At 58.3% G+C, this 18,455-nt stretch overlaps 1 protein-coding gene across 1 annotated transcript; it reads right to left on the reverse strand.

The window, feature by feature from the left end:
• Positions 1-301: 301 nt before the first annotated feature.
• IQCN (IQ motif containing N) lies at positions 302-13,037 on the reverse strand. The gene is given in 4 exon segments (XM_047094618.1): positions 302-1,260; positions 8,503-11,802; positions 11,804-11,892; positions 13,025-13,037. Coding segments are annotated over 4 exon segments (4,329 nt in total). The 3' UTR covers positions 302-333.
• Between the last annotated feature and the right edge of the window lie 5,418 nt (positions 13,038-18,455).

Raw genomic sequence — 18,455 nt, forward strand, 5'->3', positions numbered from 1 at the left:
CATCTGGAACTGACTGGACTCCCCTCCATTAGCCACGGATAGACACGGTGACGTATGTGAGGCCACCCTGTCGGCCCTGACCTCTGGAAAAGATTGAGGGTCCCTCTCCCGGCTGCAGAACCCAGGTGCCGACTGCACGGTTGGAAGCTTTGGGGCCCCTCCCATCCAAGATGTTCCAGAGCCTCTCAATTCCCTCCCACACCCCCAACCACACCCAAGACACCCCCACGAGCACAGGTGGACCAAGACTCAGGCTGTGGAGGGCTTTATTCACTAGACCCAAAGAGCCACACTGCCCCTCTCCTGGTGTCCCCCCACCAGTCAGCCAATGTCCTAGACACCCGGCCACTGCATATACTGCGGATCGTCCCACGCTGCTGGTCCCAAGAGCGCATCCGTGGTGAGGGCGGCCCGAGTGTGATGGCCGCGCCAGGTGGCTTGAAGCGTCTTGGCTGCCACCTGCTTCTGCCTCAGCTGGCGGCGTGCGCTGAAGCCCCTCCACGCCGACTGGATGGTCGCGGCTGCCTCATTCTGGCGACGGGACTGCCGGGGGCTCCCGGGGGTTGTCTGGGTGCCAGAGCCCCATGGGACGCCTGCCTGGACTCTGGCGCCCCGGCCCATGCCGTGCACCACCCGAGTAGGCAGGGTGTGGCCACACATGTGGCACGTGCGGGGGCTGGAGCCCACGAGCATCACCACACTGGGCGGGCTCCCCGCCCTGGGACTCAGGGACTGGCAGAGGGGGCAGACGTGCGGCTGGCAGGACTGGAAGCAGCGGTGGTCAGAGGTCCACCCGGTCCTGCCGCCCATCTCGGCCCACACGCCCTGGAGCAACGCTGGCGGGGTTTGGCCCCGGCGGATACAGAAGCCCCGCCACACGGCCTGGATGACGGTGGCAGCTCTGGAGAGCCGGGCCAGGTCCCGCCGCACACAGTAGCCACGCCAGGCGGCCTGGATGATGACGGCCCACTGGTGCCACGCTTTGATGGCGCGGCGTGCCAGGTAGCCACGTGTGCGCGCCTGGATAACGACCACAGCGCGGATGATTATCTTCTCCACGGCCTGCATCGATGCCATCAGCTTCCCTGGCTGCCTGGGATTCACCGCTGCCTCTCTGCCCACAGTGTCCCCCGGCACAGAAGCCCTGGCCGGCTCCCACGGGCCACCAGGGGTCACTGCGCCGTCCACGGGCCCGACGGCTCCACTGGGGACGGCAGAGTTCCGCGCTTGGCCACCAGCTCTGACGGCGTCCGCGGGCCCCTGGAGTACAGCGGGAGTCAGGAGTGCCCTAGGACTATCTGTAGGAGCCACAGCGCTCTGGAAATCCCGAGACCCCCACGTTGGCTCCTGGGTTAAAAGGGGCCTCCGGGAACCACCAGGTGAAGACTCATAGCCCAGAGACACCCTCCAAAACTCTGGGTGCAGCCCAGGGATGCCCATGTCGTGTGTCGCCTCAGTACGCGTGATTGGTGTTATGGCTGGTGGCGTAGCCGGGAGGTGTTCGGGACTTTGCCGTGAGGACCTGTGGGCCTGCTCTCGCACGTCACGTGAGGGCACGATCCTGGCTACCTTATCATCTAGCATTTCCGACACAAGACTACCAGGCATGGACCTATCGGATTTTCTAGAGCCAAGAAACTTGTGGCTGGTCTGAGCCGGATCCCCAGACGCTGGCTTCTCGTGTGTTCTGGGGACAGCTTCTGTCTGGAACCCACCAGATGCCACCCCACTCACCCTGGGCGGATAAAGCGGCACATGTGAGGCCACCCTGGCGGCCCCTGACCTCTGGGAAGTCCTGGGGGTCCCCATCCCAGCTACCGACCCTGGGTGCAAACTGGATGTTATAGTGCTGCCATGGGCCAGCTTGGGTGACCCTGCGACTATGGTAGAAGCCCCCGCCTCGTGGGCGTGGCTCTGGGGCACGTGATCCACCAAGGGGTTCTGAGGCACAATGAGAGCCACCGAGGGGCTCTGGGACCCATGAGCCGCTGTTGCCCGCTGATGAGCCAAAGGGGCCCCGGTAGCTCTGACAGACTCCATGTGCACACTGGGGACCCTGCTAGTTGTCACAAAGTGGGAATTGGGGGCCCCCCAAGTGGTTGCTGACCCCTGCTGCAGAGCTGCAGTGACGCCACCTGCCCTCCAGTGCTTGGCAATACTCAGGGCCTGGGGAGGGACAGGGGCCATGCCACTGGTCAGCGACTTGGTTTCACTGGGAACCACCTCCTCCAACAATGGCTTTTGACCGTTGGGAAGGACCTGGAGGTTGTGGTTGATGTCAGTTGACGGGAGGCTATGGGACATCCACGGGGTTTCCTCGAGGACTATGGACTCCCCACTGAATTCAGACGCCTGGGACAGAGCCTTCCCCAGGTCCTCTGGCTTCATCATGACCTGGTCATCTGTGGTCTCAAATGGCATCATCCCAAGAGCGTGGCTCAACTGTGAGGCTCTTTGTAGAACCGTGGGCCTTTGGTGCACCCTCCAGGTTGTGCCACTAGCTTCCCCAGCCCGGGGATGAAGTTGAGCCAGGCCAATGGCACGGGATGCTTGGAAGGGGGCTATAGACCCTTCCCCAGCCAGGGATCCGTAGTAAGGACGGGGAGTGATCCCGATCAGCATGGACCCCTGGGGAAGGCTCTGGGCCACATTTCCGACTGTGGGGGGCAGGCCAGCTGCGCTAGCCCTGGACCCCAGAACCAGGCCCCCATTCAGTCCCCCAGCCATAGATGCTGGAACCATAATAGAGGCCACCGACTCAGGGGAGACACTTGGGGCCACCTCACTCGCCACTGAACCTGGGACAAGGCTCGGAGCAGTGAAACTAACTGCGCATCTTACAGGGAGGCTTTGCCTCATCCCACCAGCCCCAGACGCTGCAATCAGACTGGGGGCCACAGAACCTGGACACAGGGTCCTGGTCATGCCACTGGCCACAGAACCCAGAGGAAAGCTCTGGGCCACAGCACTGGCCATGGGATCTGGAGGAAGACCCTGGCCCATGCCCCTGATACCGGATCCTGGGGGAAGGCTATGGCTGATACCATAGATCACAGACCCCGGGGGAAGGGTTTGAGCTACACCACTGACCACATAACCTGGTGGAAGGTGGGGAGGCACGTCACTGATCACGGGCCCCGGAGGCAGGCTTTGGCCCACACCTCTGATCACAGACCCAGGAGGAAGGCTGGGGGCCACACCACTGGCCATAGCACCTGGGGCCATAGCTGTGGCCATCCTATTGGCTACAGAACCTGGCACCAGGCCACTGCCTGTGCCCATCACAGGCTCCTGGCTGACAGCGTTTGCTTGTTGGTAACCTGGTGCCACAATTGTGGACACAGAAGGATGCTGGTGGTTCAAAGGTGTTGGGAGATCGACATTGACCGGAGACATATTGGGGGCCACGCTGGCCTGGGAAAACTTGAATGGACTCCTACCCCGTCTGTTGGGCACTGAAGCCCGGGAGAAACCAGGACACGCCTCTGAGGCTTGTTCACGAACCAAAGGGACACCTGCCACAGAGCCCGGGGATGCAGTGGGGGTCGTCCCACTGGCCACCTGAAACTGGTCTGGGCCCACACCAGTTACCGCACTTCTCTGGCACACACTCCCTGCGATGCCTGGACACACAGGTCCCGGACACACACTTAGGAACATACCAGCAGCCAGGGTCCCCCGAGACATATTTGGGAACATGCCGGCAGCCATGGCACCTGGGGACATGCTGGTAGCCATGCCCCTGAACAGAGCCCCCGGAGATATACCGGTTCCCTGGTCTAGACAAGAATCCTCTCCACTAGCCACAGGCACCTGGTAGAGGTCTGGGGCTGAAACAGCAACAGCAGAATGTGCCGTCCTACTTGGGCACCTCCCCCTGACACTGAATGGCTGATGGCATTCAAGGGACACCTCACTGAACTCAGGGGCCTGGGGGTGTGAGGCCACCCCGCTAACCATTACAGGATCTTGACATGGGTCCACCCCAGGGGTCACAGATGGCTGGCTCAGACCTTGACCCATGCTGCTGGTCCCAGATGGATATGATGCACTCGGGGGGACTTCAGTCACAACCGATGGATGACGCCGACTCGGGGCCACGGCATTCACCCTTGATGATGGTAGATTTGAACCCACTTTAGGGGGCCGACTTGACTGACCAACTGCACAGCTCGTACCACTCATTACAGATGGTTGGAATAGGCTGAGGGGCTCCCTACTGGCCACAGGTGCCTGGGCTAGGCTGGGGGCCACCCCACCAGTCATAGGTAGCGGTGTTAGGCTGGGGGCCATTCTACCGGTCACAGATCCCTGCATTAGGTTGGGGGCCATCCCACTGGTCACAGATGGCCAGGCTAGGCTGGGGGCCACCCCACCAGTCACAGGTAGCTGTGTTAGGCTGGGGACCACCCTACTAGTCACAGATGCCTGCATTAGGTTGGGGGCCATCCCACTGGTCACAGATGGCTGGGCTAGGCTGGAGGTCACCACACTGGTCACAGGTGGCTGGGCTAGGTTGGGGGCCATCCCACTGGTCACAGATGGCTGGGCTAGGCTGGAGGTCACCACACTGGTCACAGATGGCTGGGCTAGGCTGGGAGCCATCACACTAGTCATAGATGGCTGGGCTAGGTTGGAAGCCACCCTACCAGTCATAGATGGCTGGGCTAGGTTGGGGGCCATGGCACCAGTCACAGATGGTTGGGCTAGATTGGGAGCCACCCCACTAGTCATAGATGGCTGGGCTATGCTGGGGGCCACCACACTAGTCATAGATGGCTGGGCTAGGTTGGAGGCCACCCCACTGGTCACAGGTGGCTGGGCTAGGCTGGGGGCCACCCCACCAGTCACGGATGGCCGGGCTAGGCTGGGGGCCACCCCACCAGTCACAGGTAGCTGTGTTAGGCTGGGGACCACCCTACTGGTCACAGATGCCTGCATTAGGTTGGGGGCCATCCCAGTGGTCACAGATGGCTGGGCTAGGCTGGAGGTCACCACACTGGTCACAGGTGGCTGGGCTAGGCTGGGGGCCACCCCACTGGTCACAGATGGCCGGGCTAGGCTGGGGGCCACCCCACCAGTCATAGGTAGCAGTGTTAGGCTGGGGGCCATTCTACCGGTCACAGATGCCCGCATTAGGTTGGGGGCCATCCCACTGGTCACAGATGGCTGGGCTAGGCTGGAGGTCACCACACTGGTCACAGGTGGCTGGGCTAGGTTGGGGGCCACTCCACTGGTCACAGATGGCTGGGCTAGGCTGGGGGCCATCACACTAGTCATAGATGGCTGGGCTAGGTTGGAAGCCACCCCACCAGTCACAGATGGCTGGGCTAGGCTGGAGGTCACCACACTGGTCACAGATGGCTGGGCTAGGCTGGGGGCCATCACACTAGTCATAGATGGCTGGGCTAGGTTGGAAGCCACCCTACCAGTCACAGATGGCTGGGCTAGGCTGTAGGTCACCACACTGGTCACAGGTGGCTGGGCTAGGCTGGGGGCCACCCCACTGGTCAAAGATGCCTGGGCTAGGTTGGGGGCCACCATACTAGTCACAGATGACCAGGCTAGGTTGGGGGCCATGGCACTAGTCATAGATGGCTGGGCTAGGCTGGCGGCCACCCCACTGATCACTGATGCCTGGGCTAGATTTGGGGCCACTCCACTGGTCACAGATGGCTGGGCTAGTCTGGGGACCACCCTACCAGTCATAGATGGCTGGGCTAGGTTGGGGGCCATGGCACCAGTCACAGATGGTTGGGCTAGATTGGGAGCCACCCCACTAGTCATAGATGGCTGGGCTAGGTTGGAGGCCACCCCACTGGTCACAGGTGGCTGGGCTAGGCTGGGGGCCACCCCACCAGTCACGGATGGCCGGGCTAGGCTGGGGACCACCACACTAGTCACAGATGGCCAGGCTAGGTTGGGGGCCACCCCACTGGTCACAGATGGCTGGGCTGGACTGGGGGCCACCCCACCGGTCATGGATGCCTGGGCTAGGTTGGGGGCCACCACACTAGTCAAAGACGGCCAGGCTAGGTTGGGGGCCACCACACTAGTCACAGATGCCTGGGCCAGGCTGGGGGCCACGACACTGATCACTGATGCCTGGGCTAAGTTGGGAGCTGTCCCACTAGTCACAGATAGCTGGGCTAGTATGGGGGCCACCCTACCAGTCACAGATGGCTGGGCTAGTTTGGGGGCCACGGCACCAGTCACAGATTGTTGGGCTAGGTTGAGGGCCACCCCACTAGTAATAGACGGCTGGGCTAGGCTGGGGGCCACGTTACCGGTCACAGATGCCTGGGCTAAGTTGGGAGCTGTCCCACCAGTCACAGATGGCTGGGCTAGGCTGGGGGCCACCCCAGCAGTCATAGATGGCTGGGCTAGGCTGGGGGCCACCCCACTGGTCACAGATGGCTGGGCTAGGCTGGGGGCCACCCTACCGGTCACAGATGCCTCAGATAGGCTGGGGGCCACCCCACCGGTCATAGATGGCTGGGCTAGGCTGGGGGCCACCCTACCGGTTATAGATGGCTGGGCTAAGTTGGGGGCCACCCCACCGGTCACAGACGGCTGAGCTAGGCTGGGGGCCACGCTACTGGTCACAGACGCCTGGGCTAAATTGGGAGCCACTCCACTGGTCCCAGATGGCTGAGCTAGGCTGGGGGCCACCTTACCGGTCACAGATGCCTGGTCTATGTTGGGGGCCACCCCACCTGTCACAGATGGCTGGGCTAGGCTGGGGGTGACCTTAGTAGTCATAGACGATTCAGATAGGCTGGGGGTGACCCTACTGACTACAATTGGCTGTTGTGGGTTTGGAGCCATGTTATCTGCTACTGATGGCAGGGAGAGGCTTGAGGTTAATCTACTGGCCCCAGAGGGCTGCTGATACATGGTAGGGGCCACATTACCCAAAGACACACTTCTGGTCAGTCCTGTTCTATAGGATTTCTGGGACAAGCTCTTCTTCAGATCCATGGAGCTTTGGCCTGAAGACACATCCCTCTCATCCGGATCATCTGAGCCCCAGTGGACACTCAAGGTCACATGACCGGACACTGAGCTGTGGTGCAGAATGGGCATCGGCTCTGAACTCGCAGAGGGAGGGTGGTGGAGGTTTGGAGTTGTGTGTGGCCAGCTCACCTCCCTAGTTTCTTCCCTGTCTCCAGGCCCCTGAGGCCCCCCTGAGGCCTCTCCAGAGAGGAGGGCATCTACCCGGATGTCCCTATCCAAGCTGGCCTCCAAGGACTCCTCCTCCGCCAGGTCGATAGCAGTCAGACTGGTCACAGATATGGTAGAAAGGCTGAGTGAACTACAGCTGGGCAATGAGCTCTGGGAATTACTCACATTCGGGCCACAGTCTGTGGAGTCTGGGGACAGGCTTCCGGACAGGTCATTGTCCAGACCCTGTGGCAAACTGGCCACCAGTTCATTGAGTATACGGCCAGTCACTTGCTCCCATGGGCAGTGCCCACTGGAAATGGTACCCTCGGTCCGCTTCCTCTCCTGCCGAGGGATGGCTGTACCGGGCAGGGGGTGTGCCAACCTACTGCCTGGGGACGCTTGGAACACACTGGGATCTACCTGAGTCTTGAGTGCCCAGTGATGACCGGGAGCCGCGGAGCCAGGCAAGAGACCTAGGCTTATGTCACAGGCCTTGGGAGTCTGTGGTTGGGCTAGGGGTGCTTTGCTCACAGCGGCAGCCTTCCGTGGACCTGAGGTCGCCTTGCCGATTCTCTCCCTAGGGTCCGGGGAGGCCCGTTTGTGATTTGAGGACTGAGTTTTCTGCACGGCGTCCTCACGGACCACAGATGGCTGTCGTGGAACTTTGGTAGCCGATGACCGGTATACGCCGGGGGGCACCTTGTTGACCCCGGAGGGCCGACACCAACAAACAGATCCCCCATAGGCAGCGACACACCGGTGGGAGTGGGAGGCTTTCCCGCCACCCACAGTGCGGGGAGGCATAGCCGGGGCCACCCTGCCCTCCCTCGACGAGGCCCAGGGATGTGGGGCCACCCTGCTGACATGTGGCTTATGGGAGCTCTGGGCTGTGCCACCGGCCACTGACGGCTGGCTGGTGCTTGGGCCCACACCGTTGGCAATGAGCGGCTGCCACAGACTGGGGGGCAGCTGCAGGAGGGGTGGCCTGGGCAAATCGGGGCCCGTGTCGCTCTCCACGGGGTTGAGATCCGATGCCAATTCACCGGCCACTGGGGGGAGGCACACAGTTTCCTCACTGACCTCAGGATTCAGATACAGGTTTGAGGAGGAGTCCCTGCTGGGCCCCATCTCCCGTGATGAAGTGGGGTCCAGGGCAGCAATTAGGGGGTACTGATGAACAGTGGTGATCACTCTACTAATTAGGGAGGCACCCATAGAGACCACCGACGAGCAGGGTGACCCCCCGAGCATGGCCCCATCCCCCATCGCTGCTAAGAACCCGGCAGGCCTGCCTGTGAAGGAGCCCTCCCAGGCCCCATCCTGGGGAACCCTGACCTTGCTGGGCTGTGGTCTCACGGGGCCTAGGGTGGGCCCCCACGCAGCTGATGGGCTCCCCACCTCCACTGGGGTCGGCATCACAGTCATCCTGCTTCCTGCTGTTTGCGAGGTGGCCTTGGGGAGGACGACTCCGGTCCTCAGGGCTGTCTGAGACAAAGACTGGCTCAGGACCGCGCCCAGCTCCCCCTGACACAGGGCCTGGCTCAGGGCTGCCCACTCCTCCTCCGTCAGCGCCTTGCTGAGCACGCCCGCCAGTTTGCCCTGCTTGGCCATAGCGAGTTTTGCCCGGAGCTCGGTGGGGGTCAGGGTGCGGGACAGGGCAATGCCCAGCTCACCCCAGGACAGCACTTTCATCAGCGCTGTGCCCAGCATGCCCTGGGGCAGGGCCTTGGTCATCGTGGCACCCAGGACTTTCTTTGTCAGGGCCTGGTTCGGGGCTGCCCTCACTTGCCCCTGGGAGAGGGCTTTCGCCAGCAGGGCACGGAGGTCCTCCTGGGAGCCCAGCTCGGCGGCCAGCTCGGCACACAGGGAGGCGAGCTGGGAGGCTGCCAGCTCTTCCTGGCAGGGTGTGGCTGGGCCGGCCATCGACGGCTGGGCCCGGGGAGCTCCACTGTCACCCCAGGATTCAATGTTGCGCGTGGGGTGTCTGGCAGATGCCGACAGGGGCATCAGCATGCTCTGGGTCTCGGAGGACCCCTGGCATGGGCCCCGGGTGGCTTTGCCCTGTGTATGGCTGTGGGGCTGGATCCGGGTCAGTCTGTCCTCTGGCTTGGCTCGGGGCAGAGTGCCAAGGGCACCAACGTGATGACAAGGCTGGGAGGAGGCCCTGAACCCAGCCAAGAGCGGCTGCGACCGGGTCTTGCCGCTGAGCTCAGCAGGTTGGTGGGTTCCATAGAGGCACTCGGCTGCTTCTGTGACCAGCTGGGCCTGGGAGTGCACCTTGGTCAGCCCGGTAGGCAGATGTGCTTGAGATTGGACCTTTACTGCTCCTGTGGCCAGATGTGCCTGGGACTGTGCTTTGGTCAGACATGTGCCCAGATGTGCAAAGGATGGGGTCTTGGTCAGCTTGGCAGATGGACGTGCCTGGGACAGGGCCTTGGACGGACATGGGCCCAGATGTGCCTGGGGCAGAGTCGCGGTCACCTCAGCAAGCAGCTGTCCCTGGGACGAGGCTGTGGTTGAACACGTGGCCAGCCGTTCCTGGGGCAGAGCTTTGGCCAGACATGTTCCCGCGGCCTTGGCCGGACATGTGGCCGGCTCTCCCCGGGGTAGGACCACAGCTGTTTCTACAGGCACATACACCTGGGATTGAACCTTCATGACATCGGTCCTCAGGTGTGTCTGTAATGAGGACTTGTTCCTGTCCTCAGTCACTTTTGCCCGTGGCGAAGCCCTGGGCGTTTCAACGGCCAAACTGGTGTTGGATACTGTTTCCGTTTTCACCTGTTTCTGGGAGAAGGTCTTGAGTTTTTCAGCTTCTAAAGGAGGCCTGGCTGGAGCCTGGGGAGTCCCAGCCCCCAGATGTGGTGGGGGAAAGTATTTGACCTTTCCCTCAGGCAAGGATGAGCGGGATGAGATCTTGACCATCCCTGTTGTCTGCTTTGCATCCACCACAGCCTTGGCCTTTGGTCCGTTCAGATACGTGTGGGATGAGGTGTTGGGAACTCCGGCTGCCGCTGCTGCTGGAGGTGAAGACTTCAGATTTCCAGCTGTTGGAGGTGGCAGGAACAGGGTCCTGATGATGGCAGCCACCGAGCGGAATTGGGCTGGGGTTTTGGTGACCATGGCCGCCAGACGGGTCTGGGGAGGTGTCTTGGCCATCGCCGGCACTGGGCATGTCTGGGGCGGAGTCTTGGTCATTGCGGCCACAGGGCGTGTCTGGGTTGGGGGCTTGATCATTGAGGCTAACAGGCATATCTGTGGTGAGATGTTGGCCATCATGGCTGCCGGTCGTGTCTGGGGTGAAGGGTTGGTTATCGAGGCTGTCGCTCGCATCTGGGTTGGGGTCTTGGATACCGGGGCTGCTGGGGATGGCTGGGGTGGGGTCTTGTTCACCATGGCTGCCAAGCAAGACTGTAATGGGGTCTTGGTCACTGTGGCTGGCTGGGATGTCTGGGGTGAAGTCTTAGCCACTGCAGCCACCGGGCATGTCTGGGGTGAGGCCTTGGCCACCGGGCCTACCTGGTACATCTGGGGTGGGGTCTTGGTTATTGTTGCCATGGGTGTCGAGCATGGCTGGGGTGGGGTCTTGTTCATCATGGCTGCCAGGCAAGACTGGAGTGGGGTCTTGGGCATCGCGGCTGCTGGGTACATCGCGGTTGGGGTCTTGGTCATCCGGGCCGCTGGGTACATCTGGGGTGGGGCCTTGGCTACTGTTCCCGTGGGCACTACACACGGCTGGGGCGGGGTCTTGGTTATCACACGTGCTGGGCCTGTCTGGGGTGGGGCTTTGAAGACCTCTGCTTCCATGTGGTCCTGGGTCTGGGTCTTGAGTGATCGGTGAACTGCCGGGGCAGACCTGACAGGTGGTGGTGGCCCGGAGGCTCCTGACTTGCTGGCTCTGGCAGTTCCTTGCCTGGTCTTCACTGTGTCCCCTTCTACATGGACAAGGCAGGAATTTCTGACGGTTCTTGTCAGCAGGCACGGGCGGCACTTTGCATCTAGACTCACTGGACATGGAAGTCTGATGGCAACGGTCTGGTGTGGTAGGAAGGTGACGTTGGGGCCTCCAATGGTACAAGGGACCCGTATGCCCGGCTGTGGAGTACTCTGGGTCTGCAGGAGGACCAGCTGGTGGGTGCAGGCAGCCAGGCTGTCGGAGGAAGGGAACTGGGTCTCTTTGCTCACCATGATGGGCTGAGCCAGAGGGGACTTGCTCTCTCCTGGATGCTGGAACCGCACCTGCTGGGGGGGGTGGTAAGGGATGTCCCCCTCCTCCACGCTCACTTTTTTCTCCACCGACTTGCCAGACCGGAGGAGACGCTTGGTGTTGAAGTGTCTCCAGGCCTCCTGGATGGCCCTGGCTGCCATCATCTGGGAGATCAGCTTTTGCCGGAGCCGGTAGCCTCTCCAGTTGGCTTGGATGAGGGTGGCTGCACGGGACAGCATCATGTCCATCTCATCTACCAGGATGTTCTTGAAGGCCTGGCTCTCAACCACAGCCCGGAGGCGTGGGATGTGACGAGTCGCCTTCTTGTCCTTGTCCAGATCTTGCGGAAGGCTCTCCTTGGAACCAAGTGGCTCATGCTGAGGTTTTGGACGCAGTGTCCGTGCTTTGTCTTGGAGATTGGGGTCGGACTGGGGCTGGTACAAGCTCTGCCCATTGGCTGATAACTGGGGCTGCGTTGCTTGCTGCATTGTCTTTCTTCTTGAGCAGGTCAGCTCTGCCTGTGAAGGGTGGCAAGGAGGTAGGTGGTCAGGGAGTGGGGTCATGCAGGCAAGAGGTCTCCTTGCTGCAGCAAGCACTCCAGGACCTACATCTTTCTGCTCTTGGCACCTCACAATCTTCCTCCTCTCCTTTGCAAGCCCTCTTTCTCCTGGCCACCTACCGCGGTGGCCTTTGGTACCTATGTCTCCCTCATCATCCTGTGGCCACTTCAATGCTGGCACAGTGCACCCGCTCAGTTAAATGTCCAACCACCTTCTTGCTTTTTGAACTTCCTTTATATCTGGAACATAGTGTGAATATAGCACTGATCACACTATTTTGGAAAATTTCTGGGGTGTGTGTGTGTGTGTTATTTTTTGCCTCTCCCCATTTACTATGAATTCCTAGAAGGCTAGAACCAAGTCTGAGTCATTTCTGAGTCCCCATCTCGGTCACAGGGCCTGGTTTCAGGCTGCGAGCAGGTGAGTGTTGGGTGGGTGGCTACATTAATAAATGAGTGGTTGAGTGGATTGGAAGTTGGGCAGATAGGTGGACGAATGACTAGATACGGAAGGGATAAATCTGGATAAATGAATGGTGAGTGGGTTGGAAAGAGGGATAAAGGGTTGTGTGGAAGAATAAATCGGTAAATGAAATTGATGAATGAATTGATCAACAGATCAACAAATAAGGAAATGGACACATGGATGGATGGATGGATGGATAAACAAATGGATGGATGGATGGATGGATGGATGGGGAGAGAGGAGGAGGGAGGAATGGACGGATGGGTAGACGAATGAGTAGTGGATGGATAAAATCTGAGTAGATAAACGGGCGTATGAATGAAGAGAACTGAAGGAATTGAAGAGATCAATGAACAGGAGGTAGACTGATGGCTGGATGGATCAGAGAATAGATGGTGGATGACTCGTAGATGATGGGTAGATCAACGACAGATGGAAGGATGAGTAGAAGGACGAGGGGGTGACTGCGGTTTTCAGAAGTACCTTGGTTCAGAGGGAGTTGGGATATTGCCAAGCAGCCCTGATGCGTAACCTGGAGCATAATACACTTGTCTGGCAGAAGCCCCCCCACATCCCTGCCATCTGGTGGGAGTAGCCAGATTTCTTTTCCCAGCCATCTGCATACCTTGAAGGGCCATAGAGTTGGCGAAGGAGCAGGAGGAGAAGGTGCAATCTCAGAAGCCAACTTGTAAGAGGAAGCAGCCTTCATTCAGCCCTTCATCTCATGCAACGTGCAGCAACGCTGCCCTGGGCTGGCTCTGACCTCGAGACCAACATGAGAAGAAATGTTAAAAAGCAGACAAACAAAATCCCCAAACCCCAGCATCTCAAAACAAAAATCAAAGACTTTTAATTCCACAAAGATGAATGGACAGAGAAGTTCATTCTAGTGTTATTCGGGGTTTTTGAATGTTTGTTTATTTTGAGAGACGGAGAGAGAAAGAGTGCGTGCGAGCAGGGGAGGGGCAGAGGGGGACAGAGAGAATCCAAAGCAGGCTCCATGCTATCAGCACAGAGCGTGACCCAGGGCTCAATCTAATGACTGTGAGATCGTGACCTGAGCTGAAATCAAGAGTTGGACACTTAACTGACTGAGCCACCCAGGAGCCCCTAATGTTATTTTGTACATATAAGCAAAACAGTTAGAGATAGCCAAAAAGGTGATTCCTAGGGGGTCAGTTACAAGTGCATAAAGAAGGATGTTCAAGGATGTTCATCACTGTATTGTTGAAGAAGAGTAAAAACTGAAAACCACCCAAATGCTTATCAACAGGAGGTGGCTTAAATTACACAGAACAAGGGGGCCTGGGTGGCTCAGGTGATTAAGCGTCCGACTTCAGCTCAGGTCATGATCTCGCGGTTTGTTAGTTCAGGCCCCGTGTCGGGCTCTGTGCCGACAGCTCGGAGCCTGGAGCCCGCTTCGGATGCTGTGTCTCCCTCTCTCTCTGCCCCTCTCCTGCTCGCTCGCTTTCTCTCAAAAATAAATAAACATTAAAAAAATTGGTTTAATTTACTCAGAACATTCATACAGCGGTATGCAATCCAGCCGTCAGAAAGGTGTCCAGATCCACAAAAAGGGCTAAAATTTAAAAGATGGACACAGCATGACCACTTGGGGAAACTGTCGGTATCTTGAAGGCGATTCATCAATTCCACCCTGACATTTACACTCAAGAGGTCCACGTGTTCATTACACTCACCCCAAACCAGAAACCATCCAAATGCCCATCAACAGAAGACTTAAATTCAACCATATGAGTAATTGATATAATAGACCAAACACCTTAAGACAGAGATGATCGCGGGCGCCTGGGTGGCGCAGTCGGTTAAGCGTCCGACTTCAGCCAGGTCACGATCTCGCGGTCCGTGAGTTCGAGCCCCGCGTCAGGCTCTGGGCTGATGGCTCAGAGACTGGAGCCTGTTTCCAATTCTGTGTCTCCCTCTCTCTCTGCCCCTCCCCCGTTCATGCTCTGTCTCTCTCTGTCCCAAAAATAAATAAACATTGAAAAAAAAAAAAAAAAGACAGAGATGATCGAAATAGATTTGTTTTCAAAGACCCACACGCTGCCTCCTTTCACAATGAATGTTGTAGCGTCACCTATGTAATGGCTTGAATGTCCTGCCCCAGCCCGGTGTTCACCCCAGCCCCAGGACAGGCTGGGCCCATTCAGAACAAGCATCAGTGTGAACTGAATCATAACGGCAAATGGGCCCGAGGCTGGTTCTCCTGGAGGTGGGCACAGTCATTGTCCCCATTTCACAGAGGAGAAACCTGAGGCCCGGAGAAGCCAATATACCATATTTCTTATTTCTTTGTTATTTCTGATTTGCCTCCCCGCCAATTAACTATGAGCTGCCCATGGGTAGGGATGTCTGCCTATTTTCTTTGCTGTTGAACCCCCAGTGCCTAGAATAGTACATACAATAGGTGCTCAATAGATGTTTATGGATAGATGCATGGATGGATGGATGGATGGATGGATGGATGCAGCCCAAGCTTCAGAACTTGGAGAGAGCAGCTTCAGGATCTGAAACGGCCTATCCCAGAGTCTGGGGTTTCATCAGCCACATGGGTCAGCCCTTTCAATGAGCTCAATCAAAATGAGTGAACAGACAACGGAGTGAGAGGGGACAGGAAAAAGGAAAGGGGCCCCCAGACGTGTAAGCTGAGCTGGCTTGGAAATTTTGAGTAAACCCCTCTGAGCCTCAGTTTCCCTGTCACACAAGCTAAGACCACTTTCCCGGCCTCCCAAGAAACACGATAGGCTCTCCAGGCTGGGACCCCAGGCAGACAAACCCACCATCAGGTTTTTGGGGGCGCCAAGCACCCCTGGTCTGAGGGACTGAAAAGCTGACCCACTTCTTGGAGTGGCCTGGAGAGTCCAAGGGGGCTCTGAGGATGCTGGAGGCCAGGGGAGAACAGCCCAGTCTCCGTGTACCCACCCCCCAAACCCTCCACCAGCCCCACTCACCTGCCCCTGAAGCTGAACCGACCGGCCCGAATGGCCAGCCTTGGGGCCCTGGTGCCACAATGGCTTTGTGACTCACAGCCAAGTTCCAGCCAATCCCCACCAGCTCCTCCTGGGGAAAGGGGGTTCTAGAAGGCAGACCCAGTGTGGGGGCAGTACCTAGATCAGGGCTGAGGGTTATGGTGGTTGCTACATATTTCCTGCCTGTCCTGAACAGAAAATTAAGGCCCTGAGCACAGAGGGGGGCCCGAATTCTTCCCCTACACGTGTCTCAAGGCAGACTCAGTCTCACATGCCTTGGGCATTTGTTGAGCACCTAAGTTTGTAGTGGGACCTCATCTGGGTCTGGGGACACAAACAACTCAAATAACTTGGGGGTGTGAGACTGCTAGGAAGGAATCAAAGAGGGGGTGGATGGGCTGAGTCCCAGAGGAGAAGGGGTTAGTCACAGGAGAGCTGGGGGAAGGGCATCCCAGGTGGAGAACACAGTTTGGGCAAAGGCCCTGAGGCGGAAGAAGTTAGGCATGGTTAGGGAACGTGGAGGCTGATGTGGTTGGAGGCGAGGGAGAAGAGGGCCGGAGGTGGAGGACAACCGAATAGGGAGGAGTCAGAGAGGAGTACGGAGTTTGGATTTTATCAAGAAGGTTCTGGGGAGCCGTAAGAGGGGTCCAGAGCAAAGAAGACACTGCTGTTGTAAAAGGCCAGGGATTGTCTGTGTCTGGCTCTGAGGATAGGGGCTCCTTAGAGTGAAGCTAGGCCCAAGGTCCCTTGGGGTCCCCATACGGGCCTGGCAAAACCGGGTATTGACTCTGAGCCACAGTCCTGAAGGGGAAAGTGAGGCCACCGTCCCCATTCACCTCCTGGGGCTGGGCTGATGCCCGGTGTGAATCACACTGCTGGCCGGGGCTGGGGCTGACACACACCTTGGCCTCGGCTCAGCAGGGTCCTGCCAAAGCCACACAGCCCGGCCCGGCAGCCTCTGCCTCGCTTCCCTGGGGGTTGCTGGGGAACAGCTTCCAAGGCCAGCTGGGTAGCTGAGGGAAGAAGTGTTATCAGGCTCCCAGCTGTGCAAAGGCCCTGAGGCCGGAAAAGAAAGAAGTAGTTTGGGGGTGGTGGTGCCTGGAGAGACACTGACCTCTCCAGCGCCAGATGCACTCAAGGACTTTTTTTTTCCAGAAAGGTTTCAAGTATGGGGTCAGATCTGTGGTTTTCAACAAAGCCCCCATGTCACATGCTGGTGAAAACATAGGGCCTCCTCTTAGACCCAAGGCTCCTGGGAGCCAGGCAAGAGTCTAGGGTTCTAGCCCCTGCTCTGCCATCTAGCAGGGGTGGGATACAGTAAGATATACTTGGCCTTCGTCCCTGGTCCCTGGCACTCTTCTCCTGAAACTCTCGGAATCTCTGAGGGTGATAAGTGTCTTTTGTAAACTAAGAGATGAGTGATGGCTGGGGACTAACAGATAGCTTCAGGATGGGGGCTGGTCCCCAGAAAGACCAAGGCATTAGAGGGTTGGAACTTTCAGCCCCACCTGCCAGACCTCCTGGGAGGGAGGAGGGGCTGGAGATTGAACTAATCACCAAAGGTCAGTGACCTAACCATCATGCCTATGGAAAAAGACCACTGGGGTTCAGAGAGCTTTTTAGTTGGTGACCACGCGGAGGTACCGGGAGGGCGGCACACACAGAGGGCGTGGAAACTCCACCCCCCTTCCCCTTGTATCTTGCCCTATATATCTCCACCTGGCTGTTCCCGAGTTGTATCCTTTAAAATAGTCCAGTAATAGTAAATAAAGCACTTTCCTAGGCTCTTTGAGCTGTTCTGGCAAGTTATAAAAACTGGGGTGGGGGTCATGGAAACCCTTGGTTTCTAGCTGGTTGCTCAGATGTCCCAGGTGACAACTTGGGGCTTGCACCTGGCATCTTTTTTTTTTTTTTTATGGTTATTCATTTTTGAGAGACAGGGCATGAGCAGGGGAGGGGCAAGGAGGGAGGGAGACACAGAATCCGAAGCAGGCTCCAGGCTCTGAGCTGTCAGCACAGAGCCCGATGCGGGGCTTGAACCCACAAACCGTGAGATCCAGACCCGAGCCGGAGCGACTGAGCCACCCAGGTGCCCCGTAACTGGCATCTTAAATGAGGATGGTCTTGTGGGACTAGGACCTTCACCTGTGGAGTCTGTGCGAACTCCAGGTAATGTCAGAACCGAATTGCAGGGCACCTGGTGTCTAGAAAACCGGATTGGTTGGTGTGGGGAAAACCCCCCAACACATTTGACGTCAGGATTAGGAATAAAACAGTTCAGGGGGGTGTCGGGCACATCTCCCAACCTCCTGGGCCTCCCCTTCTCTGTAGATTGGGGGCTGCACGGGGAACACTTGAGTATCGTTATTCTTCTTCCCCCAAAGCGATATGGGAGATGTTACCTGGGCACGAACGTACCCATTTCACAGCACGGAAGGTAGAGGGGAGAAGGGGAGAGGACTTGGTTGAGGTCACGCAGTGGCAAATTGGCAAGTGAGGGCTCCGTCTCCTGAAGAGTGAAGCTCTGCCCCTAAAACATGGCTCTTGGCCCCCTCTGTGTCAAGACACCCCCAACTCAGCTTCAGCCTCTTTCTCGCTCCCGGGCCCCCTCCTGAAACGTCTGCCTGAAGGTAGGTGGTGCTCAAGAGGAAGTCACATGGTTAAAAACCCATCCCCAAAGCAGCTCCCGAAGCCTTGAAAAGTGGGCGGCCGGGGTGATCAGAAGGAAGAGTCCCACCCTTCCAATGGCAGAGGGACTGTGGGCATGTGCCGTTCCTTCTTTGCACCTGTTCCCCCATTTATAAAACAGGGACAATTCATCTGCCTTCCTTAGCAGGGCTGGGTATACAGCTGGCGCTCAACACACGACCACCAGCTTGACTTGCCCTGTGCCTAGGTCCCTCCAGGCCCCAAGTGAAGCAGAAGCCCCAAACCCAGGGTCTTTTGCCCACACAACAGCACGGGCCAGAGCAGGCAGGGGAAGAAGGCGGCCTGGCAGGCAAGGCTCTGGAGGTGAGGTCCGCATGTCCCTGCAGTCTCCCGAAAACTTCAGGCTGTGTGACCTCA

This window comes from Lynx rufus, unplaced genomic scaffold (assembly GCF_022079265.1).
Source record: "Lynx rufus isolate CCGP_SWC_20201006 ecotype Redwood Valley unplaced genomic scaffold, mLynRuf1.p SCAF_4, whole genome shotgun sequence".
NCBI classification, from domain to species: domain Eukaryota; kingdom Metazoa; phylum Chordata; class Mammalia; order Carnivora; family Felidae; genus Lynx; species Lynx rufus.